This window comes from Lates calcarifer, linkage group LG16_LG22 (genome assembly GCF_001640805.2).
Source record: "Lates calcarifer isolate ASB-BC8 linkage group LG16_LG22, TLL_Latcal_v3, whole genome shotgun sequence".
Taxonomy (NCBI): Eukaryota; Metazoa; Chordata; class Actinopteri; family Centropomidae; genus Lates; species Lates calcarifer.
In genome coordinates, this window is record NC_066848.1 from 10,135,215 (window position 1) to 10,154,580 (window position 19,366).

General features: G+C 40.8%; 3 protein-coding genes and 1 non-coding gene across 4 annotated transcripts; 3 read left to right on the plus strand and 1 right to left on the minus strand.

Annotated features, from left to right (window-relative positions):
• The first annotated feature begins 245 nt into the window (after positions 1-245).
• Positions 246-5,417, plus strand: polh (polymerase (DNA directed), eta). Its single transcript, XM_018696774.2, has 10 exons — positions 246-520; positions 1,629-1,763; positions 1,983-2,194; positions 2,276-2,454; positions 2,564-2,667; positions 2,772-2,891; positions 3,170-3,293; positions 3,450-3,515; positions 3,662-3,834; positions 3,912-5,417. Exons 1-10 carry the CDS (start codon positions 384-386, stop codon positions 4,876-4,878), a joined length of 2,217 nt encoding a protein of 738 aa, XP_018552290.1. The 5' UTR covers positions 246-383; the 3' UTR covers positions 4,879-5,417.
• gtpbp2a (GTP binding protein 2a) lies at positions 5,386-15,216 on the minus strand. Its single transcript, XM_018696775.2, has 12 exons — positions 14,816-15,216; positions 13,621-13,647; positions 12,987-13,171; positions 12,692-12,800; positions 12,389-12,586; positions 11,964-12,138; positions 8,790-9,009; positions 8,529-8,664; positions 8,346-8,404; positions 8,074-8,245; positions 7,605-7,769; positions 5,386-7,490 (listed from the first exon to the last, which is right to left on the minus strand). Exons 1-12 carry the CDS (start codon positions 14,987-14,989, stop codon positions 7,308-7,310), a joined length of 1,803 nt encoding a protein of 600 aa, XP_018552291.1. The 5' UTR covers positions 14,990-15,216; the 3' UTR covers positions 5,386-7,307.
• trnal-cag (transfer RNA leucine (anticodon CAG)) lies at positions 10,580-10,662 on the plus strand. Its single transcript has one exon. It is a non-coding gene; the product is annotated as a tRNA-Leu (tRNA).
• Positions 15,217-16,845: 1,629 nt separating the features above from the next.
• On the plus strand, positions 16,846-18,228 carry LOC108897228 (otoraplin). The gene is made up of 4 exons (XM_018696727.2): positions 16,846-17,075; positions 17,235-17,374; positions 17,671-17,781; positions 17,907-18,228. Exons 1-4 carry the CDS (start codon positions 16,961-16,963, stop codon positions 17,928-17,930), a joined length of 390 nt encoding a protein of 129 aa, XP_018552243.1. The 5' UTR covers positions 16,846-16,960; the 3' UTR covers positions 17,931-18,228.
• The last annotated feature ends 1,138 nt before the right edge of the window (positions 18,229-19,366 follow it).

The window sequence follows — 19,366 nt, forward strand, 5'->3', positions numbered from 1 at the left end:
CATCATTTTTGTACTTAGAATGTTCAGAAAAAGCACACAAACGCTCAAGTATCCAAACTGAGTTTTGAGGTGTACTAGTTTAAAAGTTAAAGGGTATTTTTACGGGATACACGCTTAATAACAATTGCAGGTGTGTAGCTATGGCAAGTAAATGACGTGGTAAACGGCGACGACCTCACCATTATGGCCGTCAAAATGGCCGACATGCGATGACGTATTATGTATTCGTCGACTTTTGATGACGTTTTTATGTAACGCCGAATGGCTGCGTGAAATACAAAGTTTCAGGAACGGAAACAGTTGTACTTCGGCGCCCAGTTCAACTTCAGTGAACACCTAGAGCTGGTGTATATTTTACTCTCGACCGACTCTCCTCCTCAGTGATGGAGTATGGAAAAGAAAGAGTGGTGGCGTTAGTCGACATGGACTGTTTTTACGTGCAGGTGGAGCAGAGGTTGAATCCAGCTCTGAGGAACACCCCCTGTGTGGTGGCACAGTACAAGACGTGGAAAGGAGGCAGGTGAGTTTCTGACACAGAGACACCGTTTTTATGATTCATGCAACTGATACCGCTGTTGAACAGGTTGTCTCAGAATACAGGATCGTAACGCTTCTGGATATCTGGGTAACACTGCTTAGTAAAACCCCCTTGTCCCTTAATATAAGGAGGTATTGCAATAAGCTGTTCTAGTTTTACTCAGTGGTGTTATGGAGTTATCTACATTACCAAAGCACCCTGACTGTATTGAAAGGTCTTAGGTACATGAATAATAAAATACAGTTTAGTATCAGCAGGCAAATTAATCCAATCAAATTAGATTAATAGTCAAAGTAATCTAAATATAGTAGAAAACAAAACTCAAAACAGGAGCTACAGAATAAGATGCATGACTGGACAAAAAATAACTGACCAGACTGGTTTTAATTGTGAAAGCTCATTGTTAAACTTAGAAAATGTAGTCTGACACAAAAATCTGAATTCATGGTCCACCAGCTCAGACTGCCGTTTCCCACCTACAGCATTCAAATGTCATCATGTGACCTACTTATGAAACTTCACAACCGCCTTCTCACTTAGTTCAAGGATGGTCTCTGGCGCTGAATTTGAATGGCATCCTTGATCGCTCTCTGACTGCCCACTAACTCCTGGTCAATGACTTTGACTCCCTCTGAGCTGAAGCTCTGACTTCACAGCACGAGACTAGACAGTGACTGTAAACACTCCTCTCTCTTGACTGTGAAGGTTCTGAGTCATCCAGGTCATGGTCGACCCCTAAACCTCCAGGGGTGGACCCCTGAAAGTTAATACCTGGGACTCCCCAACCAGTTTTCAGAACTGAAGAAGCCTTTCAGATGAGAGGTGAAGCGCCTTCAAAAACAAAAAGAAGTCCAGTTGCCTTCAATCTTAGCACTTAAGACTCCTCTCTCTTCAGCACACACAGGTGACACTATACTCAGCTTGTGTCTGTTCAGTTGCAGGGACCATTTGAATTGCTGTCTCTGTGTTGGCAACTCACCCGCCTTAATCTCCCACAGATAACCACCTTGGACTTACTGTTAGCATGTTCTTAAGGCTTGTAAACATGATCTAAAAACATGGTTCTCAACTAAATATCATCCTCTGTCAGTATCATAGCTGTGAGCTACGAGGCCAGGGCCTATGGTGTCACCAGGAACATGTGGGTGGATGATGCAAAGCAACTGTGCTCAGATCTCCAGGTGGCACGAGTGCGCGAATCTCATGGCAAGGCAGACCTAACACAGTAAGTGCTGATGGTGTGCACCCCCAGACTTCCTCTTTTTGGCAGCATGAATGTCATTTTAATACCACCAATCCTGTGAACAGCTGTAAGGTAAATTTGTTTATCAAATGTTTTTAGAAACAAGAGATATCCATAAAAAGATAAGAGAAACGGGAAGTAGAATAGAAAGTTTCAAGCTTTATGGGTGTAAGAGAAATAACCTGTTCACTCCATGTGTAGTTACAGGGAGGCGAGTGTGGAGGTGATCGAGGTGATGTCTCGCTTTGCTGTGATTGAAAGAGCCAGCATTGACGAGGCCTACATGGATCTGACTGCTGCAGTCCAGCAGCGGTTGAAAGACATGACTGACAAACAAGTAGAGCCTCACCTGCTGAGAACGACCTACATCCAGGGGTACCCACAAAGTGCAGAGGACGCTATCTTAGATAAAGGTAGGCTATAACCAAAACACAGGAAGCTGGCGTTGAGAAGTGACGCTTTACAAAACCACAAAAACCCATGTTTGTCCCTAGAGGAGCAGAGGTCCAGAGGTCTCCAGCAGTGGCTGGCATCCTTACCTGTCCCTCTGTCAGGGGGGCAGAGCTCTGCAGATCTGCAGCTAGCCGTGGGGGCTCTCATTGTTGAGGAGATGAGAGCAGCTGTGGAGAAACACACAGGTTTCCGTTGTTCAGCAGGGATATCACACAATAAGGTAGGAAAACCTCTCATCGTTTTATTCTTATAAATATAATATTTGCTCAATAATTTAAAGAGAAGTAATTATCTTTGCTGTGGTCACAGTTAACTGCCTATTTTTTCAGGTGCTGGCCAAACTAGCCTGTGGTCTGAACAAACCTAACCGACAAACTGTTGTGCCTTTGGACTCTGTAACAGAACTTTTCAGCTCTTTACCCATCAGCAAAATGTGAGTTCAAAGTATTACTCTTCCATAAAGAAATTTTAAAAGTGTAAAAACAGAAGCTGAGTAACAAAATACTCTCCTCTTATACTGTTATGTCATCCATGCAGCCGTAACCTGGGGGGTAAGCTGGGAGCCTCCATCACAGAAACTCTGGGAATAGAGAACATGGGAGATTTAACTCGCTTCTCTCAGGCACAGCTGACACAGCACTTTGGAGAAAAAACAGGGTAAGACAAACCACATATTGCTTTAAAAGTCAAAAGTCTCATAAGATAACTGGCAAAAAGAAGGCTTGGTTAAACAGACACTATTGTAATATTAAGTGGAACTGGCAGTTTGCCAAAGTCTCAACATAGTTATTACATGACCTTCCTAATATATTTTAGAACTTTAAACTTTAACTTAAAAAAAAAGTGTTTCTGAAGTAATCTGGACATGAACGCTTAGCATATTATTTATACTTGATTACCAAGTGCATTTATCACTGAATCTCTCTGCTTTGCAGCCAGTGGCTGTATGACCTGTGTCGGGGGATCGAGTTTGAAGCAGTGAAACCCAGACAGCTTCCCAAGTCCATCGGCTGCAGTAAAAACTTTCCTGGGAAGACATCACTTGCTACTAAAGAACAGGTATGGACCACCAGTCTCCAGCTTGCACCAACTCCCCCCTGTGTTACATCAGGGTTTGGAAATATTATTCTGGATTGAATTTTTAGTCTCATTTTGTAATGAAACTTAGGGAGTATTTTATTGTTTTCATGTTGATTATTAATAACCTCTGTTTAGGTACAGTACTGGCTTAATCAACTGGCTCTTGAGCTGGAGGAGAGGCTGACCAAGGACAGAGAAGTGGTGAGAACAAACTTTGTATGGTTGTGTAATTTATTATTTGCCCTTATTACAGCAGGATGGACTATTTCCTCTACTGGGTTTCACATTTATGTTATATACAGCACTGGGCTTCACGTTAGTGCCTGTCTTTTCTCACCACATTATAGAACGGTCGAGTAGCCAAGTTGTTGACAGTTGGTGTGCGTCAGCTTGGGGATAAAAAGCAGAGCAGCTTCTCTCGCTGTTGTGCTTTAGTGCGCTATGAAGCAACCAAAATATCCATAGACAGCTTTGCCATTATCAGGAGCCTCAACACAGCAGGAAACCACCAGGTTACATGGTAAATAGCATATTTAAAGTCATTTTTTGAATGAATCCTGTGTGATTTCTTACATTTTTCTTGCAACATGTTCCCAGGACTCCACCCCTCACCATGCTACACCTCTCAGCTAGCAAATTCAGTGATGCCCCATCAGCAGGGGGCATTGCTGGTTTCCTCTCCAGCGATGTGTCTTCAACCCAGAGCCTTTCCTCTGCCACTCAGTCCTCCAGAAGGCCACGCTCTGAGCTGAAAAATAACTCAACATGCAAACAACCTGGCAGTATTCAATCCCTCTTTCAAAAGGCAGCTGAAAAACAAAGACAGAAGGTAACAAAAGAAGACGACGAGGAGGATGAGGATGAAGATGAAGATACGTGTTCCTCCATCTTTCCCAAAACATCTGCTGGTGGTCAGTTAGAGACAGATACCAATTGCCTGGTTTCTTCCTTCATACTTTCCTCTGACTCTAAAAATAGTTCATCTGGCAATCGTGGAATTTCCTCTTTCTTCCATAAGAAGAGTCTTGAAAGAACTCTACAGGCCCCAGCATCAACAGTGAGCGAGCCAGACAAACCTGGAGCTGTCAATAAAAAAGAAAATTCAGAAGACAATGGTGCTGTTGTGTCAGGCCTGGAGGAAGAACCTTGTTCAGAGTTTACATCTCACCAGACACCATGTGAAGAGATAAAGGATGAACTGGACATTGACCCAGGGGAAAATCACCATCCACCCAGTGTGGCCAAAGAAGACCTCTTAAACTGTGAGCGCTGCGGCCAGGAGGTGTCAGTCTGGGAAATGCCTGAGCACAACGACTATCACTTTGCCCTGGACCTCCAGAATTCACTCTCTTCATCTGCAAGTTCAGCAGCTGTATCTACCTCTTCCTCCACTGCTTTCCCCTCTTCTTTTTCTGCATCTCCTCTCAGAGCGGGAGCTGCAGGCACAGCCCAGTCCACCCGGGGCAAGACAAAAACCAGAGGCCAGTCGGGACCCCAACCGAAAAGACCCCGCTCTCAAGGTGGAAGTATGGGCACACTGGATTCTTTCTTCAAGAGGAACTGAAGATGTACTGTAGAGCAGCATTTTTAAAATAAAATAAAGTACAAACTCCTGATGATATCACAAACGTGAAGACAAAGCCATATTGTAACAGGGTCACTGGGACTTCCTTTAAATGATTGATGTTAGTGATCTTTATATTATAATGTGCACGAATTAAAGAAAAGTATTTATTTATGTACTTTTTGTGGTAATGAAAAGGCTGTAAAATTATCCTTCCTGATTTGTTTACACTTGTCTCCAGTGGTGAGTCTATTGTTCTGTAGTGCATGAGTGCTGAAAGTCAGCTGAATGAGTGAATTAGTCTTGCGTTGACTTGCATCAGCTGGGGAGCAGATAAGGAGCAGCCGTACCAGGAAAATGAAACAACAAAGCCTTTTAAAAGTCAATTTTGTGTGGTGAGTCATGGCTCTGTGGTGTGTGAGCAAGCAGACAAAACACTGGATGTATGACATGGTTGAAGACACTGAGTCATTTTCTGATTTGCTTAAAAGACGCTTTAACACCTGCTAAAGAGACAATAAAAGTTTTATTCATGTACATCATAATACAGAAATTGGATCTGTTCATAAATATTGCATTTCACCCAAATAATGATCAAAAGATTCGGTTAATAGGAAAACAGGTCTAAAAGTGATCTCAAAAAAGTGAAGCTGTGTTGGTGTGAGTAAGAAGACAGAAACATGTGAAAAAAGTGTTTGAATGAATTGTAAAACTGAGAACTACTAGAAATCTATAAAATACTTCCCAGATGCATGAAAACAAACTTTAACACCTGATATAAGTCTTCTTAAAAGGCTATAAAATATTTTGGTTGAAATGCTTGTTAAGTTTTTTCTCTCTGAGTGCACACAAACTGTGCATAACAACAACGTGGGTGCAACAAAACAGGGCACACATTTCACTCGTCCTCTATCTCTTATGTCAGTGGGACAACAACCTATGTATAAATCACATCAACATGCAATGATAAGACAGATGGTATGGGATAACAGCCTCCAAGAGAGTAGCAATTAACATTCATTTTCAAAGTCGACCTCTAGATATCAAAAACTGTTTCTAGTAGTAGCACCAACTTCAGTAGATGTTTTTTTTTACTAAGTTGTAAAACTTTGGGGTGTAATGAAAGGCTACTCAAATGGTAGTCCCATTAGGCACTGTGTAAACCCCTTCAAAGTTAGTGACATCAGTAACTTAAGTGAAGAGACGACATCAAATATCTCAAACATAATTGCTTTTAAACAAAGCTGCATCAATAGACAGCTTCAGATAATATATAATGCATAATCAAACATATCTCTTTGGGAGACGACCACCCTCCCCCCCCTTCCCCAAGTCAGCAACAGAAAGGTTCACTTGAGTACTTCTGTGAAAGTGGAATGCTGTCTAATACAATATCGACACTGACCTGAGTAACTAAAGCACTTGAAAGATAGGCAGCAGGATCATTACCATCTCACTGCACTATCGTGAGGCATTATTTGTGAATAAAAAACCTAATTCTCACAGACAAATGTGACAGTTATAAGGTGATTGCAAATGTGACTTTGCTTGGCAGGCTGATGTACAAACTGGGTCAAGTTCTAACTTTGCATACCTCGCAATGCTCTCCTTTCACCTTCATAAAGTGCCTTTGTCAGCAATATAGCTTAAAGCAGGATGGAAAAGCTTATATATGACTGAGAACTGCAAACGCATCTCATCGCTGTTACAATTATCTCACATAATTCTTTAGAAGTTACTAAGAAAAAGAAACGATTAAGGAGTATTCAAATACAGTGAGACCAGAGGCTTGTCCCTATCAGTCAGGCACTATGCTGGTAACACAGACAAGCTGTGACAATAATGACATGGTAGGTGATACACGTTACACCTAATGTCCATGCATCTCATACTTGCAACTTTGTAAACGATTATCTGCCAAAGGTATATCATCACTGGCATTTATCTTTCAGTGCAAGTGTGTGTGCATCTTTTTTGACATGTGTTAGGTAGTGCATTTAGGTGTAAACTGTGTAGGCACCACTTCAATGTACATGTGAGAAAGCAGATTCCTAGTTGCCACTTACTGATCTGTGCATTGCATATATGTGACACTCAATATCACTTTGGTAGATGTCGCTGTGAACGTGTTATAGAAGTGGCTGAGGGGTTTCCTCTTATCAGTGCCATCAAAAGTAACACTCTTTAAAACTCAACACCAGAAAGCACACTAAAATATCAGCAGTTATTTAAAAGGCTGAAGAGGACAAATGAGGAAGATGGTGACAGCAAGGCTTTGGAAAGGGGTGATAAAATAACTAAGTCCTGTGAAAGGGAAGTACTGTGCAGAGGACAGGGCAGAGTGGCCTTTGGAGAAAGCAGGTAGGGGGTTATAAAGCACCTTGTTTTGGGGTGGGACGGTGTTTTCTGCTGTTTTTGTCTGCAAAACTTCAGACTTCCTCATCCTCGCTTTGGGATTGCCGGTACTGGGCGATGGGCAGCAACTTGGTGACGTGGCCGATACCTTTGGTCACGCCCTCTCTGAAGAGCACCTTAGCTCCCACCTTCAGATATTCTGGGTGCTTGATGAACTTGAAGAGAACCACTGCTTTCTCCCCTGTCCTCAGCTCCTCCTGTGGTACATAGGATGTATCATAGGGATAAAACCAGTCATAATCTGCTTAAGGTAACACTGCTTAAGGTCAGCTTTCAGACAGGAACAGCTGTAGCTCAGTGGATGAACTAACCTTGCCATACACAGCTTCCACAGTGGCGGTCTGTCTCACATTGCCGATGTGCACAGTAACCTGAAAGCCTTTGTGGAAGGTCTTAGCATGGAAGAGCAGCACTATCTCAGCCTCAAACATCCAGCAGATAGTAGGATCCATCTCTGGACTCACCATCACCATGCCCTGTAAGTGCAAAAACACACAGACATTGTACAAAAATAGATTTGAATTCAGTGTATAACACATTCTTTTAGTTCTTTAGTTAGTTCTAACAATATATATGATGTTAAAAATGTGTATGTAAAAAAAAGAGTTCTGTCTGCCACATAAAAAGCTCATGCTAACTACTAATATCTGATAAGAGATAACTGACAAGTACAATTTATTCTCATGAAAATAAGAGGAATACACACTTCCTCTTAATACTGAGAAATGCAAATAGTTTAGAGGAAATAGACAAATTTAGCACAAACATTAAGTGTCTGACCTTGCGTAGTAGTGACCGGTCGAAGTTGCCCAGGGCGAGTGTTGCAGCCTGGCCGGCCCTGAGTACCCTGCATGCTGAGCGGTTCCTTTGGATGCTCCCAATGGTCAACTTGTGGAACTGGCCTGAATCTGTGGGCCCTACTACAAGATGATCTCCCTCACGGCAAATACCACTGCACAATCAAAGAGAACAGTGGGTCAGAGAGAGTTCACGTTAAACCATGGGGGAAAAAAAAGAAAAGGAACATGAAGCGAGCATTTCAATATACTGACCTATAGAGAGTACCTCCCACCACAGTCCCCACCTCTGGCACTGTGTAGATCTCATCCACCTGCAATAGGATGTGCATAACTGTCAAACACATGGTCAAAAGCTTTTATACGTTTATGCTGCATGAGGAAGAGTGTGCATATTGTGCCAGCTGATTGCTTACACAAGCTTTACCTGAGACCTACCTGAAACTCAGTTAGCTGTTGCATAAGCTCCTCCTGCTCCTTGCTGTTGCTGAGAGGAGGGATGATGTTGAAGAAGACCTTGAGCAAGTCTAGACTCTCTCCAGACACACTGGACAAGGTGAAGATGGGTGTGATGCTGCCAGAGAGAACATAAATACATAATCAGGACATGTAGTTTCTACCTTCTCTTGTTATAAAAGAACTAACTGTAAAACAGAAATCTGGTTCTCATTCAATTATGTATATGTAGTTGTTTCATACTTGGGTGACTGGGCAAACTGTTGTGCTGCGGTGACGGCATCGTCCGTACTGGCTACAACCATGGGCACCTTGTTGCAGCCCGGTTGTTTCAAGACACGCTCCAACTGCCGTACCGTGCGCTCAACAGTTGCCCGTGTACACAGGTCCACCTTACTGATGACAATAAAGATGGGCACCTTCAGGGCCATGGCGAGCCCAAGATGCTCCCGGGTTGTTCCAGCTGCAATAGGGTGAGAAAGAAAGGATGTTAGGAATAGGTCATGCTTGGGGCGTCCATTTCACTACATCAGCCTAGCACTGCTTCACATGACCACAAAAGCTTCCACATGCAGGCACACAAAGGCAATGTTTATTTGATGTATTCGATAGAACGCACATCATCTAGAGCAATTTGCTTTAAATAAATGGGAAGGGATTGAGCCACTTACTTAAACAAACATACCTGAAACCTTCAAGTATGGAAATAACGTGATTAGGATACCAAATACGAGTTGGAGGTAGAGAAAGGAAACTTATTCTGTGTACAAACACAATGGCTGTCCTCAGTCTGCAGTTAAGGACAGTTAAGGACTGTGAACTAAGATAACACTGCTTATCTTTATGCTGGTGCTTAATTGGAGTCTGAGGGTCAAGAAACCACATACGCAAACTGATAAAACCAGTAGAATTTCCCATGACGTGTGATTGTTACGGCATCAGAGGAAGTAAACAGCATTAGCAGGGCAGCAATATGTGACCATATATAGTAATTATGTATCTAATGCTCAGGCTGTCCAGAACTCTAAACCACAGAGGCAGCAGAATGTTACATGCCTGGTGGAACATGTCTCTTTGTAAACAAAGCTGGCACGTGAGAAGAAATGATATGTGTAGTGGGTTATGTCTCCGTTCAGATGTAGGTCTCGGCTCACCCAACATCACTAAGGAGTTCAAGGGTACTCACCAATAACACACAGTTAAAGGTTTACAGTGACTCAAAATATCCTGACCTCTTGTCAGCTGAGCTGCAGACTGTTTTGTTAGGTGTGTTATTTTCAGTGCATCTATGGTAACAGTGTATGAAAAATCAAAGTTCCTCATCCAATGTAAAGGCAATGAGGAGTGTTAAAATATTGAGTAAAGCATCTCAGAATGATACAAGACGATTACCCGCCCTCTGCGTTTTAGGACTGTCACAGATACAACCTAAGACGAGGCCTATGCATTACACAGATCCATTACTCTGTTTCATAATTAAAGCTGTAGCTCTTGGGTTGCAGACACTATGTCCCCTTTCTGTCTGCTGCATAGCTAAGGTGGTCCTCATTCTTGACCCCATTTCCCCCAGCATGCCCTATTTTAGAATAGACAACCACATAAACACAGTACCAACTACAGTACAAGTACAGAAATTCAAGTAGAACAAATATTAGGGTGCAGGCTTTAAAAATTGTGTGGCATTGCAGGTTGTGCTTTATTCTTTGATTTCTAGAGAAAATCAGCAGCTGTCTCTATAACTTATTTCAGTTTTCCTCTGTAGTGCAGTAATGGTTCAGTTATGTTTTGACTTTATATCCTTGCCCTTTTATGCCCCACAAGGCAAAAATGCTTGAGCAAATGTATCTCCTTGCTTACCACAGCAGAAAACAAATTTTCTAAAGTAGAGCTTTCAAAAGTAAAGCAAAAACAGATATCCTTTACAGAAGGTCAAAAGGTTTTAAGAGGGTGCTCTTATCTGGGCCCACTTGCTGTGTCTGCTACAACCCCTCCTCCTCCCAGTCATCTGGCAGAGTTACCACCACGAGAGATATGTCAGGATGGCCGAGCGGTCTAAGGCGCTGCGTTCAGGTCGCAGTCTCCCCTGGAGGCGTGGGTTCGAATCCCACTTCTGACAACAATTTTTTTTTAATGCCCTACAATCTAAACCAAAGGTTGTTCCACTTTCACAGCAACAAATGTAAACAGACATTCCTAAGCAAAGCAAAGAACTGCCTAGCATGTCTGACCAGTTTGAGCTGCTCAGGTTTCAAAGTATGTTCTTACTGGACCTGAGTATCAAACAAGCTTTCTGCACTCAGTCTCACTTGCTGTAATCAAAAAAGGTCTGGGGTGGTGAAGGTATATATACTAATAACTATTAATAATAACTATTAATAAAACAAGCTGTCTATATATAATGCCTAAGACTCTTTGTTATTTAATTTCAGAAAAGATTTTTAAAAAGTGAAGATTCATTTTAAGATTCATTTTAAAGAATACAAATTTGGATGAAAACAGGATTATGGAAATACCATTTACAGCACAAACAATGTGTAAATGAACTGTTTTTTTCCCTTTACTGTACTGTAGCACATGATCAACTTATTTGCATTTTCTTCTCCTCTTCCTCTTCAGTTTTAGTGACAGAAGTAAAGTCTGCGCTGTCGCCTGCCACAAGAGAACCTTGTTTACCTTGTAAACTACAGAGAACAGGGTCTTCTTATCTAGCCGGAAACACAAAACATTTTGGATGTTGGAAGACTTAAAATCTGGGTGGAATTAATTCAAAATTAATCTGCTATGTTTAAAAAAAAATCTTGGTATTTTATCACAGAAATCAACATGGCTTATACCTATGCAAAAAGGTTAAGGCCTGTGTGTATTTGGGTCATAATATCTGGTGACTGGTAAGTTTTATGTCCTTTCTGCAAAGTTAGCAGAGCTGACATACACAGTAACTTACTGACCCATTTACAAGTATCAGGTTTACCAAATCTGCATGAGATTGAGCACAGAGCCACCTCTAGAGGGTCAGAAGACACTGACATGAATGGATGGTATTTGAGATATTTTGGGACTAGTAGTGGCAGGCAGGGATTGGGAGGAGGGGAAAAGCAGCTGTGGTAAGAGGGGTGGTTTGTTATGTAAGCTCAGATATCACATGCTTGCAAAGTGCTAAGCCACAGCTGGTTAAGTCCACCACAACAGCATGGCACTGTGGTGTACACAAACATAGGCTCACTGTCAGACTACCCTTGGAAGTGTCTATTACCAGCCTGTGTTCTTTTGACAGATCCACTTTCAACTTGTCTCATCTGAATAGTCAAATGAGTGACTGAGTACAGTGCACACAGAGACATGAGTATAAACTGACATACAATGATGCAAAATTGTCATCAAATTAGTGGAAAATTAAATCAATCACTTAATACTTACCAATGCCAGTATTTGCGCTCACGACCAGCATAGCGAAATCTGGACAGTAGCTGGTGAGACCAAAGATGGTGGTCTTCAGGTACTTGTGGTGACCCGCCAGATCAATAAATGTGATCATTTTAGAGGCACTCTCACAAATTTCCTCTGCGGTTCGAGACTCGCTGTAATTCACAACCTAGGAGAGGAGGTAAACATATCTGGAGTGTCATGATATATTATTAATAATCTTCTGTTTTACATTATTATATGTACACACAAAACTGCTGCATTAATATCACACTGTATGAAACTTTCTTTCTTCTATACATCACTATTACCAATGCTTACCTGATCTCAATAAGGAAACACTGATAACTATAACATAATGTATATATCTCATACTGATATTTTTGACAAAATAATTAAGGGTATAGAACTTTTCTAACCTCTCCTTTACTGTTGAAGCCAAGGATCTCAAAGCTGATGCTTGAAGTGCGTCCAGTCTGGATCTCATGAAGATGTCTGAAGAGGTTGAGCCTTGCTCTTCCTCGTCCATTGTCCAGCTCACCCTGCGTCAAAACACCCAACAGGGTGGACTTGCCAGAGTCCACATTACCGAGTACGGCCACTCGCAGGTCCAAGAACTGTGGGAAAAACACCATGTGGAAAAACTTTATTTTAAAAAAAGGTCTGAAAATTTAAAGATCAGCAGCAAAAGAACAACATGTGTTCACAGTAGCCTCACTTACCTGCTGGTCATCTGGCACCTTGCGAATGAGAACTTCAGCAATCTTACGAGGTATGTCTGAGTCATAGTCCACTTCACGCTCTCGGAGGACAGTGATGTCAGCTCCAACTCTGTCAGAAAATAAATAAATAAATAAAGTCTGGTATTAGACATACGCATACTAAGGACTGCCATGTTAAAGTGTTAATTTACCATTTGTGCGTGGTCAAGGGGAAATTAAAATAAGTGCTTGTCAAACTGGGATCATAGAGGTCATGTTTAAATAAAAGGTAAATAAAGATAATTTCTGGACTCACTTCTCTGCTAGCCTATGGAGTGTCTTCAATGATGCCCTCATGTCTTCCTCTGATAGTCCCACCAACATGCCATTATCCTCGACACCTATTTGATAGACAGCTTCGCCTCGACCCTCCTGCAGTCTCCATTTCATTTGTGTTGCCAGGTGCTCAAAGCGGTATTGCGTAGGGTTCACCAGCTTCAGCTAGGGAAAGAGTTTACACATAAATGCTGAACTTACACCTAGACTGTGGAAAGTAAATCAGTTTAGACAGTTATCAAATCATTCTGATGCAAATAACTAGAATTTTCAAGGATTACTGTGAGACTGAGGCAATTAAAATCTTAAATAAAGTCTATATTAGTGTGGCATGGGAAGCAGCTGTCCACATACTAAAAATGTTTTTGCTAATCCACTGTGGTATTGGCTTTCCATGACAGACCATGTGAGACTACCCATACATATATTGACATATTACCTATACATTGCTTAACACTTATTGCAATGATGATTGACCTATAAAATATACAATATTGTAATGAAGAAGCTGACCTAACCACAAGCAAGTGCATTGTTATAGTATTATATGACGAATAAAAATATCTTTTGAACAAAACAAGGTCCTCACATAACATGACAGCTAATTTGCTTACCTTGTACTCTATATTTCCCTCTTCAGCCTAAGAGACAGGGAGAGAAACAAAGAGAGACAGACAGAGACAACAGCTGTCAGACTGTAGAGAAGTGAAACAACAGGCTATTGATTTGTTAAAAGACACAAAGAAAAGCAATCTGACTGAATGAGCAGTACTGTGAATAGGTGGTGACTGAGAGCTATACAAACTAACTGCTTAGCTAGCCTCAATACACAGCTACTTGATGTGTTATAAGCCAAAGTACAGTTGTGTGTACATTTAAAGTTAACAATATGACAGAAAAACAATTATCATCTTGTATACTAATAATTAAGATTACTACAGAGAAGTGGAGCTGGTTATACACTGGGGATCAGCTGAAAAAACAAGTGAGGAAATGGAATATGTTGAGACTTGTCAACTATCATTAATAGTTAATGGGCATGGTGCTGAGGATATTGAGGATATTGATAATCTCTTTAAAATTCAATTTAAACTGCCTGCAATTACCTATATTAACAATAGAAACACAATCAATCCCTCTACTAAAGTGCTTATATTTTGCTGAGGGTTAAGTTAGGTTGAGCCTTAGGTAGCTTGAGGTCAATATAATTCTTTCCTTAGCGTATTTGAGAAAATAATGATCACAATGACTAATGAGTGATCTTAAGTTTGGCGACTAACGTTATAAACAAAGTGATCTTTCGTTCTTGTGTAGTAACAGTCCTTGGCTGAGTGAATGTAAGAGACTGTAATGGTAACATTAGCTGGACACCCGCCCCCTGAGAGATATTTACAAACACGGCAGTTCCTCCTCTGCTAGCTAGTAAAACACTAGCCACCTAAAGCAAGCAGCTTCTAGCTGAACACACATTCCACTTGTTATTGTAAAACTACAGAGAAAACTGTAAGTTGACAGCAAGTGTCACACTTAATGTTAGCCGAATATAACCATCTCATTCATTTTCCGTCGCGTTACCGACCAGCTACGTGTCACTGCAAGTTCAAAGACGAGTCAGGCTCGGATAGCTTAGCTCTGCCGACAGGAAATGTACATGTACATGAACATGTACGCTTATAAGAGTTATCCATCACAACACACATTCAAACACCCACGTTAACATTGTTATTAGCGGACTTGGCTATGGGTCGTAAATAATATTAGCTTGAGTACGCTAGCGGCAATTGTGATTGTAGGTCATTTCTGCCTTACCTCTGGAGGTAGATACGGGGTGTTATTGCTGGGTTTGAAGGTGCGAGAGAAACGAGCTTTTGATTTTTTGTTCTTTGCAGAAGCTTTTTTGGAGGCTACGTTGGAAGCGACACCTGGAGATCCGGAACCGTGTCCATTTCCTGAGGCAAATAAGTCCGATACCCGCGCATCCATCAGCTACTTTGGGACCTAACGTATTACCTTACCACTACCTGGATAGATATGATGCTATATTATTAAAATATATATCAACCGAGGCATGCAGGTGTTTGCATTTGAGTGTAATTAGCCTGCCAGTGAAAGCTTACAGCCCCCCCAAAAAACAAAAACAAAGCAGCGGCCACCCCCTAACTCTTCAAACCGAACAATAACAGCACCGGCCGAGACTATCGTTTTGAGTTTACAGTGTGCTTACGTCACAGCCCTACATGTCCGGGGTTATGCTTGATTTCAACAACAGGAGAGCGCACGCGGGAGGTTCTGTTTGCTTTCTTGCTTGCGCGAGATCGTATATGGGGGTTTGAACACCGCCCGCCTAGCCACTTCGGGTGTAACAGCATACACACATAGACGCGCACAGTTTTGCAGAGCTTTGCATCAGTCGAAAGGGGGAATAAATACATAAACTACTTGATGCAACAAGACCGAAAAATGTGTGAATAGAATTTGACCTGTAGATCGGCATTAAGAGGCTTTAAAGGGGAATACCACTTATCATATTCAACAATGTCGTTGTACAAAAAGCACAAGACTTAAAATTATGCTAAAATCATAATATAGGCAACGACAAAATGGCTTTACTTCTTTATTTCCAACTAAAGACATGTTCACACTGCGATAAGTTTGAGTGGCTGAGTAATTATTCTCATGCCTCCCAAGAATTATTATCTGGTCTATCTTAACAGCATTACACTAGAGTCGTGCCTCATGAAATCCCCACAAAATTCAATGAATACTAATATCTAATGATTACAAAATTGGGCTTTGTCAATTTATCTTGTTTTGTCACCTGGAAAAAACAACAACCAAAAAACACTCTTGAGCAGTGCAGTCTCTTGACCATAGCTTGGGAACAAGAGCGCCATCAGGTGTTTGGCAGAAAATATGACCTCTGTATTGGTCCAAACTTCAGTGAATCTTTGGGTGTGCTTGCAAGGACAAAAGAGGTTTGCAATGCAAAACCTTAGTAATTCAAAAGGAAGTTTAAAATGACTAAAATGAAAATGAGTTTTTGCCACAATTTAAAAGTGGGTCTTACTCCAAAAGGCTGTCTAACCATTTCCTGATTGTGTTGACTATTTGAAAATATTTCTAAGGCTGGCTTTGGTTCAGTTGTCACCAGCAAACTTCATTACATTTGCTCCTGTTGTTATTTAAATATGGTATTAATGGTAGCATCGTTCTTATGCTCTTCAGGTTTAAGTAGTCTACATCTGAGCATTATCACATCCTATACAGAGTGATTTTTTTCATAATTTCAAGCCTGGGATTATTTATTCTTTAAACTTTATTTTGCCATTTATAATTTATAATTCTAATAATAGAATTATTTAGTTTTACATATATGTCACATCAGGCTTTTAGAGTGACTCGAGAGGATCATCAGAACTCAATATAAGTTATACTAATGAGTAGGTTACTCAGCTTAACATTTCCAAACTCATTTGAGAAGTTGCACTTTTACCCCAAACAGATTTTACTCCTAGTTACATAAAATATATGAAAAGATATTACACTGCTTCTTACAAGGGACATCTTAGTCTGTCCAAAATATGGCACTTACTCAAGGACCTGTTGAAAGAACACCAAGTTGTGTTTCTACATTTGAACTTTTAGTTTTATAGAGCACAAGACACACAGCTTGCATGAACTGTGGCTGTTTGTTCCTACAAAGAAACTGAGATTTCAGTAGTTAAAAAAAAGTCAGCCAACTCCCCTGTGAGTAAATGAATAGTTCGAGAGTGTGGCATTTCTGAAACTCAACACTGATTGGCCAAGCGACCTCTGATGTAGGGGCTCAGCCCATTCAGTCCTGGCTGAGAGAAGTGTTTTGGGATTTTTACAGGCTTAAGTTCCTTCAAACGTCCACATTCACACCCATACGCACACACTCAACGCTCCCTTGGTTCTGTTCTTTTGCTCAGCATGAGTTATCCATTGGTAATTCTGCTCTGTGTGGGACTACTGCACCAGACTGCGAGGGCCGCCATTATGGATAAATTAGCAGACAACAAGATTTGTGGGGATGCAGAATGCTCACGTAAGTCAGAATATGAAAGAGAAGCATGACATACCTGAAATCTATTGTGTATTAAAATCATGTGATAACATGCATGTGCACATTAACTTTAAAACATATTAGAGTTTTTCTTCAGATCATGTATTTCCCTTTCCTCTTCTGTTTTCTGTGCTTTATCAGATGTCCTCTCCATGGCCACAGCCTTGGATGATTTCATTGCTCCTGACTGCAGATTCATCAACATCAAGAAGGGTCAGATGGTTTATGTGTACTCTAAACTCATACCAGAGGAGGGCGCTGGAGTCTTCTGGTCTGGAAGTGTATGTGCATTTTTGTTACACATGTTATTTAGCAGTGTACAACTGCAATCAGTAACCAAAAGGCAGCAGAGGATGTGCAGCAGCTGGGACAAACAAATGAGAACTTTCTGGCCTTTTCTGGCCTGCCTTAACTGACAAAGATGTCAGTTAAGGCATTTGTTTAAATATTACATTGTATCTGAAATGAGCAAGCATTTGAATTATGTCAGGTTCTGAAAGGAAGGTTAAATGCACACAGCATATATAATGTGATGCGCGTTAATTTGTTAGAGAAGCCCTGTTATTTTCACTGGCAGGTTTACAGTGAGCGGTATGTGCACCAGATGGGCATCATCGGATACTTCCCTGCAACTGTGGTGAAGGAGACATACAAGTTTAGAGAAGACACGGTTCAGATTCCCACAACTGTGTGTATCCTTTCCTTTATAGGACAATATCTGAGATGATTATTTTCAATTTTTTTCATTCTCTTTTCATTTTGTGAAGTCAACAAATTAATTTTTTTTTTTTTTTTGTTTTGCCTTTCTTTCAGGGCATGGACTTCTACTGTGATTAAGACACAGCAGACTGAAGCCTCTTCCCTCCCAAGTTTTGCTTTTAGAAACTCTGGCTTTTATAAAGGAGAGTAGACAGTTCCTCTCTTGAGTCGGTGTGCCAGACTATGAGCCATTACATCCTGGGGTGTTGTCTCCAACGGGAACAAAAACTTGGGGCTTTCAGCCCCTCATAGCCCATAGTCTGACACCCCTGCTGTTGAGTCAGCTAGTTCTATCTGTCTTGCTTTGTCTGAACAGGACATTCTGCTCAATAAACCTTTTTTTCACGTCAAACCAAAATGTCCATTATTTGCAAAGACATAAGAATTTGTTTTCCAGATTGCAATTTTATTGTACATGTCTGCTGACACATCTAGAAACTTGCTTTGAAGTGCTAAAACTGGAAAATAACTGCTGTGAAGATTCTCTCTGGTAAATATATTATCAAATTCAATTTGTAATGCCAAGGTAGCCTTTTTATTGCAATGTTAAAGTTTCTTGATGCTGTTAGAGGCATTGCACAAAGTGAGCTATGAGTCACTCTAAAATAGCAGGGAGAGAGGTCCGCTACTTATTTTAGATTTTTCAAAATACATGTCATCTAAAAGAGAAATAATTGTACAACAGTATACTTACTTATGAAATACGACATTAACATGTCTTATAATCTAAAATGATATGTTTTCAACTTTAGGTAAACACTATCAGCTTTTTATTATAATATTTCACTGCAAATTAATGTACCACAATCCTTCTTGTCTTAAACACTTGTTCAAAAACGACACACAGACTCAGTCATGTCATGACTATTTCTTAAATATTCATCAAACTAAAATGACAGAAATCTAATTAATCAAAGTCTTCCAGGTCAGACTGCTAAAGCCCAGAAAGGTCACTTATTGCCACTTTAATTGCAATTAAGTTACTTCATGCTTAGGCTGTTTTTGTTTAAGTGTATTACATTGTTCTGTACAGTGTTCCCCCGCCTGTCGTCCAACGTCAGCTGGAATAGGCTCCAGCATCCCCGCAACCCTTAAAGGGTAAGTGGTATAGATAAAGGATGGATGGATGGATGGATTATATTGTTGTGTACAAACCACCCAAAAGTCTAGTACTTTTTTCTTAAAGTCTAAAATGATATGAGATGTGAAATTATTATTTCACCATGGAGCTTTACCCATGTCTGTCCATCTGTCTGTCTCACACCCACCCACATGCACACCCAGCTTCCAGGGAACAGTTCTGATTAAACACGGCCTGACATATTGTCATAGTTAAATCTCTTTCCATGGAATGATTTGAATCCCTTTATGATTGGTTTTGAATCACTAGAATCTCCTCTTCATGCATCACAGCGCCCATCAGATATAGTTTTGTTAAACGCAAACTCAGTGATTTAGTCAATGTTCTTCCAAGCCTCCACTCCACATTTCTCTGCCATTTCAGGAAGTCTCTT

Bases quoted from the DNA above. Each gene is read 5' to 3' on its own strand.
- LOC108897228 (XM_018696727.2), top strand. From the start codon at position 16,961: ATGAGTTATCCATTGGTAATTCTGCTCTGTGTGGGACTACTGCACCAG. The intron at 17,076-17,234 runs GTAAGTCAGAAT...GTGCTTTATCAG, and splicing joins TGGGGATGCAGAATGCTCAC to ATGTCCTCTCCATGGCCACA. The intron at 17,782-17,906 runs GTGTGTATCCTT...CCTTTCTTTCAG, and splicing joins CGGTTCAGATTCCCACAACT to GGCATGGACTTCTACTGTGA.
- gtpbp2a (XM_018696775.2), bottom strand. From the start codon at position 14,989: ATGGATGCGCGGGTATCGGACTTATTTGCCTCAGGAAATGGACACGGT. The intron at 13,172-13,620 runs GTAAGCAAATTA...CTCTTTCCCTAG, and splicing joins AGGGAAATATAGAGTACAAG to CTGAAGCTGGTGAACCCTAC. The intron at 12,801-12,986 runs GTGAGTCCAGAA...ATTTTCTGACAG, and splicing joins CTCCATAGGCTAGCAGAGAA to AGTTGGAGCTGACATCACTG.
- polh (XM_018696774.2), top strand. From the start codon at position 384: ATGGAGTATGGAAAAGAAAGAGTGGTGGCGTTAGTCGACATGGACTGT. The intron at 521-1,628 runs GTGAGTTTCTGA...ATCCTCTGTCAG, and splicing joins AAGACGTGGAAAGGAGGCAG to TATCATAGCTGTGAGCTACG. The intron at 2,668-2,771 runs GTGAGTTCAAAG...TCATCCATGCAG, and splicing joins TCTTTACCCATCAGCAAAAT to CCGTAACCTGGGGGGTAAGC.